The sequence below is a fragment of the Balaenoptera borealis genome (assembly GCF_965194805.1).
Source record: "Balaenoptera borealis genome assembly, chromosome: 20".
In the NCBI taxonomy this organism is placed as follows: Eukaryota; Metazoa; Chordata; class Mammalia; order Artiodactyla; family Balaenopteridae; genus Balaenoptera; species Balaenoptera borealis.
Genome location: NC_138879.1, coordinates 46,942,884 through 46,960,657, shown reverse-complemented (window position 1 = coordinate 46,960,657; position 17,774 = coordinate 46,942,884). Strand labels below are relative to the sequence as shown.

Genomic DNA, 17,774 nt, shown 5'->3' with positions numbered 1-17,774 from the left:
CTGTATTTTCCTCATCATACTATGATGGTTTATACTTCCAGGCCTTGGCACACCCTGCTCCCTCAACCTTCTATGCCCTTCCACCCCTTGTCTGCTTAGCAAACTCCTATTCATCCTTTGAAATCCAGTTCGGGTATCATCTCCCCTGTAAAACTTTCCTGACCCCTCAGAGAAGTTCATACTCCATCCTCTGTACCACTTCCAAACCTTGCACGTTCTTTTGTTTCATGCTATTGAAATAACTGGTTTACAAGATGGTATTCTGCACTAGATGGCAAACTCCATGAGGGCAGGAACCATGTCCGATTTGTTCATCATCGTACCTTCAGTCCCTAAGCCAAGACTTGGCAAACAGCAGTCCTCAATAAATGTGTAACTTAATTGGCCAGGAAAGGCTTCCTGAGATCATGGGGGATAAATGTGAGAGAAGAGGGTTTCAGTAGACCAGGGTTGTGGGATGGCAAGAGCCAGACTTGGTTTGTGAGGGCTGAGAAGTGAAGCAGGGAGATGAAAGGAAGGAGAGAAGGTATTAAGTCCAGGATGTAGGGGAAGACTAACTCAGAAAGCAGCCTGAGAGAGAAAGCTGTAAAACGAAGAGAGGGACAACTGATGAGACAAGGTCCCCAGAAGAGATGGGGTGGAAGCAGGAGAGGAGAGAAAAGGACACACCCCAGAGCACAGCAGGGATACCTGGGGAGGGAGGAAGGACACTAAGACATAAAGATGGGTGCTGTCTGGAGAGGGGTGGGGTGGCGGGAGTACTCATCCAGCAGTCAGGGAAAGAGAAAGCTAATGGGTTTTCTTTTGTATTTAAGACTCATGAAGTGAGGGGATGGAATAAATATTTAATGGCTTCCCATCTCTTGCCAAGTAAAAGTGCAAGATATTGCAGTAGACTGTGCAACCATGTCACCAGCTGGAGCTCACCTCTTGCTCTGCCCCAGCCCCACTGGCCACCTTGTTGCCCCGGAACTGTTAGACACGCTCCTGCCTCAGGGCCTTTGCACATGCTGTTCCTGCTGCCTGGAAGCTCTTCCTCAAGATAGCCACAAAAATACCTTGTCTCATTCAAGTCCTTACTCAGATGTCACCTTCTCAGGTGGGTTTTCCCTGACCCCTCCCACCCCCACATTCTCCACTTTCTATCTTTTCTGATTTTATCTTTTCTGTACCATTTATCACTTTCTAATATACTTCTAATAGTACTTATTTACTACATAAATTACTTATTTTCCTTATTATTTGCTCTCTGCACTTGAATGTGACTTCCGTGAGGCCAGCTTTTTGCCTGTTTAATTTACTACTCTGCACCAGTAACTAGAACAGGAAGCAGTCATCACATTTTCGTTGAATGAAGGCACAGAGCCTGAAACTGAGCCCAGATCTGCCAGATTCCAAATTTCCCCCACGCCAAGTTTCTCTCTAAGTTGAACGCTGAGGATCCCGGTCTGGGAGAGAAGGGAGGCTGCGGGGCTTTCTGGAGGCCAGCTCTCCGGAGATGACGGGGTTCTCAGGACCCCCTGGACTCGGTTTCTCCGGAAAGCCCGTCCCTGGATCCCGGCTTTCTCTCCAAGGTGGGAGTTCTGTCTTCCCTCGGGGGAGCGACGCCGGAACTTCCCGGGGAAGAGCAGGAATTTCTGAAATCCAGGCCCCGCCGAGAGGTAATAGGCACCTTCGCGGCCGTCAGCGGAATCGCCCGGCCCTAAATCACGAGCGCGGCCCCTCCTCTCTGCGCCTGCCTCCTGGCGGCCCGGCCGGGAGAAGCGGCGCTCCCCGCGGGGGCGGATTCCAGCCGCGCGGCGGGAGGGACGGGCCGCCGCTGCAGATGCCGCGGAAATGCCTGCCCCGCCGCCGGCCTTTGAAGTCGGCCCAACCCCGCTCGAGGCCCCCGCGAGCTGCACGCCCCGGGGGTCGCAGCCGGGGATCACACGGGTCCCCTCGGATTCCAGGGATTCGTGGGAAGGGGGCCAAGTGGGGCGGGGGCGCTTCTATCTGGGAGCCCCGGCCATTTGTCAGGAGAGTGTGGCCTCAGAATTATTAACTTGGAGCCGAGGGTCATTTCCTGACGTGTGCGGGGAAGGGCGGAGGAGCCGGCCTGGAGAAGTAGGACACACGGGAAGGAAAAGCCAGAATTGTTTTAGGGAAGGGATGGGAGGGCAGGCCCGCTCCCAGCATCGGAAAACTTGTGCCCTTGGGACATTTTCTTTACTTTCACTGACCTCCTTTTCATATCGATTTGAGGGTTCATGGTAGGGGGCCAGCAGAGAAATCTGTGGTTCAATCTCATTTTTTTTCCTTGCTGATATTCTACGACTATATTGTTACGTTGGAGCCCCAGAGTTGTCTATTGCCATGAGTTCTTTTTCCTCCATCCAAGTATAGGTGGGGATGTTCTCAAGTTAATGTGCAAGAAGAAAATTGTGTGTACTCAAAATTATCTTTGAATAAGACTTAAATTAACCTTAAATAAGTCATTACGTGTACAATCCTGAACAGTCATTCTTAAGCAAGGTAAAATTTAGATTGGGCTAGATTCTGGATGAACAAATATATATATATTTCTGAACATTTGAACCACTTTGCTCTTACCTCAGAAGTTTGAATTCAGTAGATCTGGGGTGGGGTCTGAGAAGTTATAATGTACTGCGGCTGCCACTACAACCACATTGGAGAATACAGCTTTGGCAATTATCAAATTCCCCCCAGGTGACTGGGGGGGTGGGGAATTCTATGGCATTTCTTTTTGGCTGCAAGGTTTACTTCCTTCTATTTTAATATGGAGCTATATACTTTGTTTTTTTTTTGGCCACGCCGCATGGCATGCGGGATCTTGGTTCCCCGACCAGGGACTGAACCCATGCCCCCTGTAATGGAAGCACAGAGTCCTAAGCACTGGACTGCCAGGGAAGTCCCTTGGAGCTTCTACATACTTAATATACATGTTCATGGCTGTCAACACACGCGACAGCCTATAGCACTGGGCCTGGTATTTAGTACATGTTCAATAACTGTTTACCAGATTTGAATATAGAGCTTGTTTGATCAGACCAGTGTGGAGTTTCCAGAGTTTCGTGAATATCTTTTTTTCTTTTTTTTTTGGCTGCGTTGGGTCTTCGTTGCTGCACGTGGGCTTTCTCTAGTAGTGGCGAACAGGGGCTACTCTTCATTGCGGTGCACGGGCTTCTCATTGTGGTGGCTTCTCGTTGCAGAGCACAGACTCTAGGAGGGTGGGCTTCAGTAGCTGTGGTGCATGGGCTCAGTAGTTGTGGCTCGCGGGCTCTAGAGTGCAGGCTCAGTAGTTGTGGCGCATGGGCTTAGTTGCTCCGTGGCATGTGGGATCTTCCCGGACCAGGGCTCGAACCCGTGTCCCCTGCATTGGCAGGCAGATTCTTAACCACTGTGCCACCAGGGAAGTCCTCGTGAATATCTTAATATCAGGGATGGCACCATTTATTCAATATTCAGCAAATATTTCCTTGCATCTACTATGTACCAGGCACTGTGCTAGGTACTGGGAATATAGAAGCGACCTGGATGTGGATCCAGCATGAACATAAAAGTATTGAATACGATATGCAGATAACCAACAAGGACCTACTGTATAGCACAGGGAACTATACTCAATATTTTGTAATAACCTATAAGAGAAAAGAATCTGAAAAGAATATATATATATTCTTATATATATATATTCATACATGTACATACATATATATATATATGTATCTGAATTACTGTGCTGTACACCTGAAACTAACACAACATTGTAAATCAACTACACTTCAATTTTTAAAAAAAGACATATAAATACATGGGAAAAGAAGTACAGTATGATCTGCTACATGCTAAGGTGGGGTAAAGCACAGAAGGGGAGGGTTCAGGGCTGGCTTCACAGAGGAAATGTTGGCAAGCAGCCGAGGCTGGTGACCCACTGCAGGCCACTGAACTCAATCCAGAACTCCAGCAGGCAGAGGCCTAAGGCCTTTCCAACACGTGCATGCAGGTTGCTGCAGGCTGACCCCGAGTCCCCTCAGGCTACTCCTGGCTTACAGGGCCCTGGCTTACCTGCAGTGGAGGGTCAGGTTGGCAAGTGGGCACTGGCCTGTCACTTCCGCTCTCTGGTGCTCCCGCTGGGGTCCAGCAGCCGTCAGTTCAGCTGGGGACAGAGTTAGAATTAGCCAAGGAAATCCCAGGTAGCAAATCTCAGTCCCAGGAGGCAGGCAGTTGGGCTGCTTCGGACTGCTCCTAGCTTCCAGTCCAGATTCTCTATATTTTTCCTGCTTGTCTGTCTTCATTTGGAGGACCCTCCTTCCCCCACCCCCACCCCCTTCCCTGTCTTCTCTACAGCAGCCAAGCTCTTTTTATTTTCACACGCGGTTGAAACTATTTGACTATCTCAATGACTGTTGTTTCAAAGGGCAGATGCAAGGCCTCTATTACCTACAGGTGGTCGGTGGAGGCTGTCGGCTTGGGGGGTGGAGAAGTGCTCACTGAGCCCAGAATGCAGGCCCAGCACAGAGGGGTTAGGAGCTTGGTCTTCAAATAGGAGCCACGCTACCTGATTTGAAATCCTGGCTCAGCAACAGCTCAGCCCTCTGACTTGGGGCAGATTAGTTAACTCTCTCAGTCTCAAGTTTCCAGTCTGTAAAATGGGTATTATAATAATAGAGCCTTCCCTATAGGATTGCTGTGAGGCTAAGATAATGTATGTTAAAAAGCACTTAGGGGTTTCCCTGGTGGCGCAGTGGTTGAGAATCCGCCTGCCAATGCAGGGGACACGGGTTCGAGCCCTGGTCTGGGAAGATCCCACATGCCGCGGAGCAACTGGGCCCGTGAGCCATGATTACTGAGCCTGCGCGTCTGGAGCCTGTGCTCCGCAACGGGAGAAGCCGCGATAGTGAGAGGCCCGCGCACCGCGATGAAGAGTGGCTCCCGCTTGCCACAACTAGAGAAAGCCCTCGCACAGAAACGAAGACCTAACACAGCCATAAATAAATAAATAAAAATTAAAAAAATGATATCTTATAAAAAAAAAAGCACTTAGATTACTTAGTACCATGCCTCGTCTATAATAGTCAATAGAAGTCAGTACCAATATTATTAAGATGACTATTGTTATTATTACTAGTTTTTACTAAGCAGCATCCTGCCTGTGGTGGACTGTTAGTTTTCACTGAAGGAAGGAAAGGCCCGGGAAGCAGTTTAAGCTTGTTTATCAACCGAAAGGGGCAGCTCCTGCACTGCCCTAGGCAGATTCTCCCCTCTGTGAGGCTGCCCTCGGGGTCAGTGGGAAGGGCGGGCTTCCTTGCATAGGTCATCTCCATCCTTCCATGAAGATGGGAGGTGCTCTGGGCTTGCACATCTATTTCCTCCTGACTGTGGGTCATGGGCTCCCGGGAACACCACAGGGGAGGGAAATGTGTTAATGGGCACATTCAGGTCCAGGTTATCTTGCGATAACCAGATCCAGTATTTCTAAAGGCCCAATCTTTACCAGGTTCCTTTCATTGAGTCCTCTGAGGCTGGTATCACTCCCATTTTGCAGGTAGAGAACTGAAATTCAGAGCTTTTCCCAAGGTCTTTATGAAAGTGGCAAATGTCAGATGAGTTTAGACCCAAAGCTTATGCTCATGACCACTATACTACTCTATCCTACACTCAGGGCCAGCTTCACGGGTACGGGAGCTGTGCAGCGGCACAGACTCCAGGCTTAGAGAGCCCCAAGCTTGGTTTCATGCTCTGCTGTCACCATCTTCAAATTCTTAATAATTTTGAACAAAGGGCCCCCATTTTCATTTTGCACTGGGCTCTGCAAATTATATAGCTGGTCTTGCCTACCCTCCTTTGTAGAGGGGATGTCTTCCTTGCAAAGGAAAGAAAACTGGGGTGCAGAGAGGAGGGCATGACTGGCACAGGGTCCCATAGCAAGTTCGTGGCAGAACCAGAATCAGGTCTCCTGACCCCCTGTCCGGTGGAATTCTCTGGAAGCATTCATATATATGTCCAACTGTGCCCTTGACAGGGGAAGTTTTGGAAGAGGCCATCGGCTGGGAGTGCTTGGAGAGGGAAAGGGCTCCCACCCACCAAACCACCTCTCCCTGGTTTTTCTGGGGCTGGAAGGTCCACCTGCTGCCTCCTGCTCTGCCTGACTTTGAGCCCAGGGCCAGGCCTTTCTGAGGGGCTGGGCAAGGCCGACGAGCAGGAAAGCGATTCAGCTCTCTCTAGGGTGGCCTTGAGGGGCTAAGGGACAAGGGATGGGTGTGGGAGCAGAGGTGGCTGTGGAACGTGACACTCAGGAACCATAGTGTCTGGGCTTTGACCTGATTCCCTGCTTCCCACTCTGAGACCCACTGAGACTAACATTGTGGAGCACCCATGAGAGCTCAGACATCTGTGTGGCTCAGGCTCAGGGTAGGCTCCTGCTTGAGGCCTGCATTTTTGTGTGACTGTGTGTCTGTGTGTTGTAGGGACAGTGGGAAACAGCTTGAGAGGTGAAAACATCCAGTTGTAGCTGCTTTCATTCACTTTTAAATTTCACAGACATTGCAGATTTGGGGAATAGAGCCCTAGAAATACAATGTCCTTAGGGTGTTTACAGTCTAGTAGGCAAGGCAGAAAATAAAACAAAAGAACAGCCCTATTCTTTTTCTCCGTAGAGCAATTCATAGTTTGAAATAATGGGGTTGTTAGTCGGCTCTTTGGCGAGATGGATGTGAACTCCATATCCATCCCAGCTGTTAACACAGGCTTGCCATTTTGGAGGCATTTGGATTGTGGCTGGGAATGATATTGACCTTGGTGCACCATACAACTTACTTGTGGATGCCTGAAATTCCATTGCCGGGGGAGTCTTTCTCTAGGACTAAGCATTATTCTTTTTCTGATACCCTGTGTAAAATTAAAAATCCCTGGGGTGGGGATGGTGAGTGGGTTCACTGAGTTCATAACATGGCAGTGTTGTGTCTCGAGCTGCTCAAGGACCCTGGACTCCAAAAGATGCCCTGATGGGTACCACAAGGGGAGCCAGGGGGCCACCAGACAATCGCCATCACCCTCTGAGTCAGCACTCAGCCCAGCTCTGCCTGCAGAAGAGGGAGCTAAAGAGAGGTAGGAGATGAGTTAAGGCCCAAGCAAAATCCAAAACCAGAATCCCAGCCAGCCTCACTCTGGTAGCTGAGAAAGCCAGAAGTTCCAGGTCCATCTTATCTGCAGGGCCCTGCTGTATCTGATCTGCCCCTCCCTTATGGGTCCCGCTGGAACAGTCATGCTTTCCTCTGTGATAGCCCTGTGGTTGCCCACAGGACTTGACAAAACTTTCAAGGTTCTTTAAACACACTCAACTACAACTGGGGCCCTTCTGTGCACCTATCAGCAGTCCTGACCGTTGGCCAAATGTGGCACCCTTTTTGGGGTCGGGAGTAAGAATGTGGAACCCAGCCACCCCAGAGAGGCCCTGGAGTGAAGCAGGGCAAGCTCTCCCCGCGGCTGGAGTACTGCCCTGGGCGTGGCCCGGCGGCCCTTCCTACAAGAATCTGCATGCGTCCTCCCTTCCTTGCTTCCTTCCTCTGGGTTCCTCCCTCACCAACCTACCTGGAGGCAGGTAATAAAGCAGGAGGAGGGAGATGGATGGATGGGGAGGGCGGAGAGCCACGTGGTGCCATAAAGCCCAGCTAGAGAGGGCCTGTCCCGGGAGTGTCCAGACTGCAGGAGTCAACGCTCGGAAGGTGGACTGTCAGGCTTGTGAGCCGGAGCCGGAGCCGGAGCCGGGGCGGCAAGGCCTGGGAGAAGGCCATGCACCGAGGCGCGCCGGGACCAGGCCTCAGGGGCCTGAAGGGGGACGAAGGCTCTGCCCAGGACTTGGGGAGCTCTTGCCTGGAGGCCGGGAGGGATTTTGGGGTGCTGAGAGAGAACGGCAGTCCCCGCGGCCTGGGCGAGGCAGAGGAGGCGGTGGGCAGCAGAAAGCGCAGCCGGCCGGTGCGGTCGAAAGCGCGGCGCATGGCGGCCAACGTGCGGGAGCGCAAGCGCATCCTGGACTACAACGAGGCCTTCAACGCGCTGCGCCGCGCGCTGCGGCACGACCTGGGCGGCAAGAGGCTCTCCAAGATCGCCACGCTGCGGAGGGCCATCCACCGCATCACGGCGCTCTCCCTCGTGCTGCGCGCCAGCCCCGCGCCCCGCTGGCCCTGCGGGCACCTGGAGTGCTACGGCCAGACCGCGGGCGCTGGGGACGCGGGGGACGCGGGGGACGCGAGCTCCAGCCCGCCGCAGCCTGCGTCACCGCCCGCCGGGCCCTTCGCGCAGCGCTGCGCCTCGTGCTTCCTGCACACGCCCCTGGGACAGGCCAGGGCGACGGCCGAGGCGCGGGGCGTGGCCCAGGCCTCCGCGGGAAGCTGGCGCCGAAGTCTCGGGGCTCCCACTGCTTGGCCGCGGGGCCACCTGCGAGCGGGCCCCGGGCTGGGCTACCAGCACTCCTGACCCGGCACCGAGAGCACCGGCGGCCCTGGAGGAGGGCCGGCCTGGGAGGAGCCAATGACCCGATGACTACAGAAGGGAAGATTATAAAATCATCCTGGGCAAAACTGAACGGGCTGAGGCCAGAGGGGGAAAGGAGGCGCTTTGCCAGTGGGAAGGAACTCTGGAGCCTGGGGCTGCACCCCTTAACCACCCCCAATCCCAGCCAGGGTTGGCAGCTCCAAAAGGAGCAGGATCCTGCTGGGTTCTTACCTTTGGACTTGATGAACTCTTCTTGGAAAGTGACTTTTGCATCCCTGTGCCTCTAAGTCCTGCTGTTTTTTAGGAGAATGGGGACTTTTGGACAGGGGGGTGATGGTATGTGGGAGCGTGGGTGGCAGATGGTGTGGTCTGAGGGCACAGTGTGGGGTCCCCTCCCCCTGCCTGTGCTGATGCCCCAAGTCTGTGATCTGGGAGAGGCCATCAGGAGCAGCTAAATAAAAAGGAGAAGCTATCGTCTCTGTCTGCTACCAGGACTCTATTGGGGCCAGGAGCCCAGGGTGGCAAGAAGGCCTGAGGGGCTTGAGGCCTGGAGGCTCACCCCGGAATGTTGGGCCCTGGCCTGAGTGAGGCCCACGGTAGGTACTTGGAGACGTTGGTTCCTGGTGAGACCCCAGGTGTGACGGAGCACTGTGAGGGGCTCTGTGGGAGGAGACATTATCTGGAGACAGCAAGCGGGACCGGGAGGCTAAGGATGTGGTCAGCCTCCTCTCTGGCCCCCCCGCAGAGCTGCTGTCTGCAGTGAGCCACAGAGATGGTGGCAATGAGAGCGGAGTCTGGGCCAGTCTCAGGGAAGGAAGCTGAGGCCAGGGCCAAGGACTGGGGGTAAGTCCTGCCTGTACCCCAAGCTATGGGCGGATGGAGCTCCCAGGGAAGAGTGGGCCAGTGCAGCCAGGGCCTCTGTGATGAGGGGCAGACTTGGAATCCAGGAAAGTGGGCCTCGGGCCAAGGCTGCCCCCCAGAGAAGTCTGGAGAGAGCTGCTCTGCAGCTAAGACGAGCACTCTGAGCTCGTGTCCGGTCTCACTTGGGCTGGCCCGGCTGATGTTGCAGGTACTGCCTGCTGGGGTGAGGACCCAGGTGTGCCACGGGAGGCCTGAGGGCTTTCTGGTCTCCTTGGAGAGCTGGGCTCTTGCCAGCTTGGGGTGGGGGGAGTTATACAGCTCAGAATGGGGGACCCCACAGAAGCTGGAGAGATGCCTATAGTCACCCAGGGAGGAGTGAAGGGTCCCCAGAACAGCTGAGATGAGGCTCACCGTCCTGATTACAGGTGTCTTTGCTTTCTGCAAGTGAGACACTGGCTGGCACACTTGGCATCTGGTCCACAGGCCTCAGGGCTCCAAATTTCACAGGGCAGGTAGACGTGTCACAGATCACGGGAAGGCTTTGACTCTGGGGCAGAGGGGTCTTGGGGCCTAGCTAGGAGCAAAATGTGGGACTCGGCCCCAGGCCTGCCCGCTGAGCCTGCCCTATAAGGAAGAGGCAGTGTCACAGTCTAAGAGCGGAAAGGAAAGAGCCAGACTGGCCTGGGATCCAATCTCTGTTCTGCCACTTAATACATGTGTGACCACTTAACCTCTCTAAGCCTCCAGTGCCTCACCTCTGACACAGGTGATTTCACCTCAGGGTGGCTGTGAGCACTAACATTCGTTCTAAGGTACAGTTTCTGGCAATTAGAAGGTGTTCCACAACTTAGTACTGTTTGCATATTATAATTTTATGACAGACCAGCCTGGACAATGCTTCCACCTTGTTTCAGCCTCAGGTTTTTATTCTGTGGAAACATAATAAAATGACCATCAAGTCCTGCTTTCCAAAGTTCCAGGATGGAAAGAAGTGACCTTCTTCCCCGGTTGCACTCTCAGCCCTGGAAGGGCGAGGGCGCCCCCTGCAGGTAGAAGCGGGAGTGCGCCGCAGACTGTGAAGTCAGCCCGAGGATGAGAGGATTTGTCTCCTCACTTACCAGCTGAAGGACCTTGGCAAATCGCCTAAGGGCTTTGAGCCTAGGTACTCCATCCGTACAATGGGCTGAAATAAGTACTTAACATCATAGACTGTTGTGCAGACTAAAGGAGAGAATGCATTTAAGGCACTTAGCATAGTGCCTGGCCCACAAAGCACTCACTGCATGGAAGCTATTAAGACAAATTCTATTCACAGGGTTGTTATGAGGAGAGAATGCATGGGAAGGTGTTTTATAAACTAAAGCCTCCAACACATTAACACATTGTTTCATCAGGGCTATTTGTTTGCACACATCTGCATATTTACAGGATGATAAGTATTTGCCTGGCATTCTGAGGTTTTTTAACATGCGCATATTTTGTGCATGCTTACAGAGATGTGTAGATCTGTGAATGTGTGTGTGTGCATATGTGTATGTATTGACCTAACAGGTACCCCCTCCTCTCCCTGATTCTTTAGGGGATACTAGGCCAGAGTACCTTTAATTATGTGCCTTCCAGGTTTTCTGGAACTCTTGCTTGAGTTTTTTAATCTGCTTCCTAAGACCACATCCGTTCTCCAAGATAACTGATTTGCTGTGGAAAGAAGATAAATCTGTGATTGTTAAGAAATGGAAGTTATCAACCAAGACCACATAGGTTTATCCAAATATAGAGAAAAGTAATACGAGAGGCACTGAATGAATATAAAAAGGAAAGTTCTGGAAAGAGAAAACACACATATAAGAGAGAGCTGCTAAAAGTTATGGCCAAAAGACATGAACGACTGATACCTCAAGACAGAAATTATGTGTCTATAAGGTTAATCCCAACAGATCCCTCAAATAGTGTTCAAAGGAGAGAGAGGGTTCACTTTGAAAGGGCAGAAAATAATAACAATTTACAGCACTTTTAGCAGCTTTACAGCATAATGAATGAGACATGCCAGCGAAGTAAATAACAACTGTAAGACCCAGTGTTGTCAGGGATATGGAGAAAAGGGCACATTTACAGATTTCTACTTGTACTGTGTGTCTGTTCCCTTTTTGGTAGAGAACAATTTGGCAAAATCGCAGTAAAAATACCCCAAGGGAGTAATCCAAAAGGAAAAACAAATTTGCAAAAAGGCAGTCCCAGCGGCACTGTACCTATCGATGAAAGATTTTGAAACAACACAGATGCCCAGCCACAGAGGCACGGGCAAAGCATTCTCTAGTGTTGTAACAGGATGCCAGTTATGGTGAGTTCGGGGAGCGGATCACAAACTGGTCTGTGCCCGCTGATTATAAGTGTGGACAAACAGGTAGGTGCAGGAACAGACCTGGAGAGAATTTGGGAGGATGTAACAGGGTTAGTATCCATTAGGGTTTTTTTTTTTTGTAAAGATTTTTTTTGATGTGAACCATTTTTAAAGTGTTTATTGAATTTGTTACAATATTGCTTCTGTTTTAGGTTTTGGTTTTTTGGCCGCCAGGCATGTGGGATCTTAGCTCCCCGTCCAGGGATTGAACCCTCACCCCCTGCATTGGAAGGCAAGGTCTTTTTTTTTTTTTTTAATCTTTATTTTGTTTGTAATTTAATTTTTTTATACAACAGGTTCTTATTAGTTATCCATTTTATACATATTAGTGTATATATTTCAATCCCAATCTCCCAATTCATCCCACCACCACCACACACACTTTCCCCCTCTTGGCGTCCATACGTTTGTTCTCTACATCTGTGTCTCTATTTCTGGGAAGGCGAAGTCTTAACCACTGGACTGCCTGGGAAGTCCCTCCATTAGGTTCTTGATAATTGTTTTTAAAAGGTGAAAGTTTTGTTTCCTTAGGGCACCTTCCAAAGAGGAGTAGGGAAATGTTTTGAGCACAGACAGCAGGATTCCTTTGGAGGGACCCCATCTCACTGGATGTGAAACTGGGGTGCTTGCTGATGGGTGCATGACCACATCAAGTTTTGCTCACACTTTGCACGTATGTGTGTATGTGTGTGCAGACACCAGAAGGCTGCCTGGAGCAGTGGAGCTGGGCCCAGGCAGGCCTCAGTGAGAAGTGGAGTTTTCTTAATTACTCCTGCCTCCTCAGCCCCATATGGTTTCCTGACACCCAAGGCGATGCTGGGGATAAAAAGAGCCTTGGGGCAAATTCCCTGGCGGTCCAGTGGTTAGGACTCCACACTTCCACTGCAGGGGGCACGGGTTCGATCCCTGGTCGGGGAATTAAGCTCCACACGGCTGAAAAAAAAAAGGCCATGGCTACAGATATAGGGGGGCTTTTTACCTCTTCCCCTTGAATTAAGCTCGAACTTACCTACCCTTCTGTTTGCTTCCCTGTCCACTTTCCACTCCACTGTTTACATCTCAGCATCCTTCACACCCGGGGTGTCCCAAGGGTGGGACAGGCAGAGGTGGACTTAGCGCCGGCGTGGACACACCCTGGGCACTTTATTGGCGTCTTCATCTTCCTCTGGGTCATCCAGCCAGCCATCACTGCAAGTCAGGCCCTGGGCGAGGGAGCTGGGGTCACACCTGCCCACTCCAAGACCTCACAGCCCATCAGGGAGGGGACACAGAGAGGGGAGTGACTTTCTTCAGTTCCCAACATCCACGCTAGAGAGCAGCGAGGCCAGCCCGCAGCGGAACAGAAAGGCCAATACACCTGTGTAGCTGCAGGCGCTCACAGCGCAGGCCGCCACCTGAGGCCCGCGGGCGGCGTGAGGGCGGAGTCGGAGGAGGGGCTCAGCGCCCTCCCTTCTAAAGGCTGCAGCGGGCCCAGCTGCTTGCTGCTCTGCAGAAAATGGGCCCAGGGTTCCCAGATCTTCATGTTAAAAGTCTGAAACCCCCATGTTTATGTGAAATGGATTTTTAAAAAACACTGTTGAGCCAACACTGTGCAGGCCAAACCCACTTTGCATGATGAACATGGCCCGTGGGCCTCCATTGAAGACCTCAGCTGCGGGGGGAGTGGGGAGGCCGCACCTGCAGGCGGGGCAGGACCGGGCCAGAGGAGGAGCAGCTGGCTGGGTTGGGCTCACCAGCCCCGGAGCCCAATCCCGGTGCTCTGGTCCTCGCCTCTGCGCCTCCCACTGGTTCCCACTCCCACTTCTGGTCCTTTCCCTCACCACCACTCGGCCACTAGATGGCACCACAAGCCGAGGATCTCACAGCAGACAGAGCAAACCCGGCTCCCAAGTCCCTGAACCCCAGCATACCTGGTAACCTCGCTGCCGTGGGTCACCCTGGGGACTTCTTGGCTTTTTCTCTTCTCTTCGAGTTTTTATTAAGTCAAAAAATCCCTTTATGTCAGCTTCCTTCTGTCCTCCAGGCCAGTGCTGCCCAATAGAAATATAATGCAAGCCACGTTTTAAATTTTCTAGTAGCCATATTAAAAAAAGAAAAGAGACACAGGTGACATTAATTTTAATAATGTTTTATGTAGCCCAGTATATCCAAAATATTATCATTTCAGTATGCGATCTATATACAGTGTATTAAAGAGATATTTTACATTCTTTTTTCTCGTACTAAGTGTTTGAAATCTAGTATATGTTTTATACTTACAGCACATCTCAGTGTGGATGAGCTACATTTCAGGCGATTAGTAGTCACATTTGGCTGGAGGCTATGGAATTGGGCTGGGCAGCGGTAGGTCCACAGGGCCTGAGTCCGTCCCCCCAAGAATCAGCTCCCAGGTTGTAACATGGAATTCTGTCCAAGCTGGACACGGACTTAGAGTCTAGGGGTCTCAGGCACACAACCTGCCACCCTCTGCAGGAGGTCTCTTATTTAAAATGGCATTAGCCACTCTCTTGAAGTGAGAGAGTGGCATGGACATATATACACTACCAAATGTAAAATAGATAGCTAGTGGGAAGCAGCAGCGTAGCACAGGGAGATGAGCTGGGTGCTTTGTGACCACCTAGAGAGGTGGGATAGGGAAGGTGGGAGGGAGACGCAAGAGGGAGGAGATATGGGGATGTATGTATATGTATAGCTGATTCACTTTGTTCTACAGCAGAAACTAATACACCATTGTAAAGCAATTATACTCCAATAAAGATGTTAAAAAATAAATAAATAAAATGGCATTAGCACATTTCTGGAAGTTCCTGGGCACAAGAGCCCAGCTCACTCCCTCTGCCCCATCCCTGGCCTGGGGGAGCCCTCCTCCCATCCCTTTGTGGCCAGCTCTCCACTCCCTGCCGGTCACACTCTGCCTCCTTTGCCTTGTCACGGCCCTTGTTGGAAGCAGCATTTCTGAAGCCAGCTTGATACACAACCCAAAGATATTTCTTTCCACTAAAATGGCTCATCTTGCTCCAAACCAGCCCCTGGACTTGGACCAGGGATTGATATCTGATTGGGATACAGTTTGAGATGACTCTGGGCCTCACTTTTCTAATCTGTGATATCAAAGGATTTGAACTCCACAACCTCTGAGACCCCTTCTCACCTCTAACTTCCCACCCCCAACCCCCATGACCTATGCCCTCCTCCAAACCACACACAGACACACACACACACACACCCTGGTGGTTCTAGGTCACCTTATAAAACAATGTAAGGAGAGAGATCGGGGACATAGAAAGAGATGCAGAGAATAGAGAAGGTGGCAGAAACGGAGGGAGGAGACATGAGAGAACAAAGAGACAGAGGACAGGCAGCCAGAACCGAGGCCCTTCAGAGCCGGCATCTGCCCTAAGGAGCTCCTGAAACAGGATCTTTGCTGGCTTTTTAAAAGCACCTTAGAAAAGCTCTAATGGCCATGAGATGGGGCCAACACTCCTCCTTAATAGCCCCTCTGCCCCACCCCTTGGTGAGCTGCTCATACACCCATTCAGAGGGTCCAGGCAGAATCCAGGGGCCACACTAGTACTAGACCCTCCCGGAGCTAGGAGCCAGGCTCTGGCCTGGACGCCTCTGGGCGTTGGAGGTCAGGGTCGAGGTGGGATGCAGTAGGTCCAGGGGCCAGCGTTTCCCAACAGATAGGAGAAGCGGAAGCCCCCTCCAGTAGAGGAGCTGCAGAGGGCTCAGTCTCCCGTGACAGTTGAAGACACACCCATTTTGACCCACTCTGTCTTTCTTCCCCATCCAGAGCCCCCAGCCCAGAAGAGCAGGTCCTGGGTCAGTAGTGGAAGCCAGAGGCTGGCCCAAGTCCCCCTGGGCTGGGCTGGGCAGGGCTGAGCTGGGCTGGGCTGGGGCAGAGGCAGAATGCTGCTGGGTGGTTCTCTGGGGAGAGGGGAATTGAAAAGCATCTCTGAGGAGGGCAGGGAGGGAGGGAGGCTGGGTGATGTACACACACACACACACACACCCTCCCTGACTTAGCCAAAGCCTCACTCGGGAGAAGAGCAGTCTTCTCTCTGCTCTTGGAGCTGCTTTCTGTTGCTTCCCCGCCCATCTGTGCTGTCAGCGGCATCAGCAAAGTTGGCCTCAAACTTGAATGGAACTGAAGGCTCCAGCTTCCCGGAGCTCCATGGGGCAGTAGGCCGGCCTGAGCCTCTGAACTCAGCTGGCCCGGAGAAGCTGACCCTCCCAGCCCCCAGCTGGCCCTTGCTCTCCTGGGTGACACGTCTGCCCCTGACCTGTAGGCCCTGAGTCTGGGCTGAGGAATGGTGTGCTGAGGTCCCTCTGGAGCCCCTCGTCCCGGCCTGGAGCTGGAGCAGCCCAAGGCCCAGGCCAGCATGGCCCACCCCGGGCAGCCTCAGTTTTCCCCGGCGCAGGAGCCAGGCACCGTCTCACTCCTGGACCTGCCGGAGATGGAGAAACTCCTCACCAAGGTCGGGGGCCAGGATGACAAGGCCCTGAAGCTGTCCAAGTCCCCCTCGGGGGCTCTGGACCTGGAGCAGGGCTGCCACAGTCTGCCCTTCAAGGTGGTATCCGAGGGGCACCGGGAGGCCTCGCTCCCCCAGGCATCCTCCCGGGCCAGCTCGAGGCGGGCATCCTCCATTGCCACCACCTCCTATACCCAGGACAGAGAAGTTCCCAAAGATTACCTCCTCCTTGCCATCACCTCCTGCTTCTGCCCCATCTGGCCCCTCAACCTCATCCCCCTCATCTTTTCCATTATGGTAAGTGCTGCTCTTCGTTCCAGGGCAGGGGCTGGGCCTGGGGTCAGCAGCCATGCTTCCCTGCGGGCACCAGTCTCCCTGCCTGGGAGGCAGAGAAAAGAGCTGGGTGCCGGGGGCTTGGGGGAAGGCTCCCCTTCTCAGCTGGTCTATTACTCCCCCTTGGAGAGGGGCCCAGGGGCCTGGAGAGCTTCTGTTCGCTGTCCTCCTTCATCTCTGCTTCTGGACATCACAGCTTGACTTTGCACACATCCCTGCTGGGAGGGGGATTCCAGAGAGCCACCTGGAGCTAAATTCCGCACAGAAATACAGCTAAGTTGGGGGTCTTGCCTTTGCAGGGGTCGGGGGCATTGTCCCAAGGAGTCATTCCTGAGTGGGGCTGTGAATCAGCAGAGCTTGCAGCCGGCATGGGGTCCCAGGGCCCCATGTTCTCAGGAGGGGAGCCAGGCACCCCCCCCTGGTGTTCCGTCAGCCTCTGGCAGCTCTGGTTTCCAAGAGCAGGCGGTGGCTTCCCTGCCATGGACTGAGGGCCCCGGGGCCCGGCTCCCCCAGGGCTGCTCCTCTGGGGGGAACTTCTCGCTGGGGCCCTCTGGGCCTCGCCTTTGCACCGATTTCAGCATCTGTCTTCAGGGCGGGGGGTCTGGGCCAAGGGTGGGAACACACGTGTGTCAGAGGGCATGGCTGGCCTGGCCAGGGAGGGGCATGGGGGCTAGTCCTTGCTTCCCACACACTCGTGCTCTAGGGTTTTGAGTAAATTACCTTAGATCATCTCCAATCCAAGTCATCTGGATAGAGCTACTTACAGAGGAGGCACAGAAAATGTTGGTAGATGTTGGCAAGTGCTTTTGTGGTCCAGGAGATTGTGAGAGAGAGACGCAGAGAGGGGCTGGCAGGGAATGACTTTCAGAATGAGGTTAGGAGCAGGGGACAGTACACTGAGAAGGGAGACACTGTCTGCTTCCCTCTGGAGTGACTCCCTTGCTGAGTCATCCATCGTCGGGCCCCCAGGAGCTGTGGTCATTCCCGCTGCCCCGCTGTCCTCTGAGAAACCCCTGATTTCCTCGTACGTCTCTATCCACTTCACCGAGGCCCAGTCTCCAGCCACGGGGGCCTTCCCCAACCCCCAGCAAATCCAGCACCACCTGCCAGGGCTTTAGGGGATGCTGGCAGGGACCTGGCGTGGGCAGAAGAGCCAGGGCTGGGCCAGGCCTTTGAGGAACTTCCTGTGCTGCTCGCTGCTCTTGGAGGCAGCTGGG

General features: G+C 52.9%; 2 protein-coding genes across 4 annotated transcripts in view; both read left to right on the top strand.

Annotated features, from left to right (window-relative positions):
- The first annotated feature begins 5,037 nt into the window (after nt 1-5,037).
- BHLHA9 (basic helix-loop-helix family member a9) lies at nt 5,038-9,446 on the top strand. The gene has a single exon (XM_082370827.1). The coding sequence runs from the start codon at nt 7,792-7,794 to the stop codon at nt 8,473-8,475; it is 684 nt and encodes a 227-aa protein (XP_082226953.1). The 5' UTR covers nt 5,038-7,791; the 3' UTR covers nt 8,476-9,446.
- Nucleotides 9,447-9,486: 40 nt separating this feature from the next.
- TRARG1 (trafficking regulator of GLUT4 (SLC2A4) 1) overlaps nt 9,487-17,774 on the top strand; it is a 34,107-nt gene continuing 25,819 nt past the window's right edge. For all 3 annotated transcript variants that reach the window (XR_014238171.1, XM_082370826.1, XM_082370825.1), the window contains exon 1: nt 9,487-16,521. Coding sequence is in view for 2 of the 3 variants with exons in the window: in XM_082370826.1 (XP_082226952.1) it covers nt 16,135-16,521 (387 nt within the window). In the remaining variant the exon portion in view is untranslated. The remainder of the gene's footprint in view (nt 16,522-17,774) is intronic.

Coding starts and splice junctions, on each gene's coding strand:
- BHLHA9 (XM_082370827.1), top strand. CDS start 7,792: ATGCACCGAGGCGCGCCGGGACCAGGCCTCAGGGGCCTGAAGGGGGAC.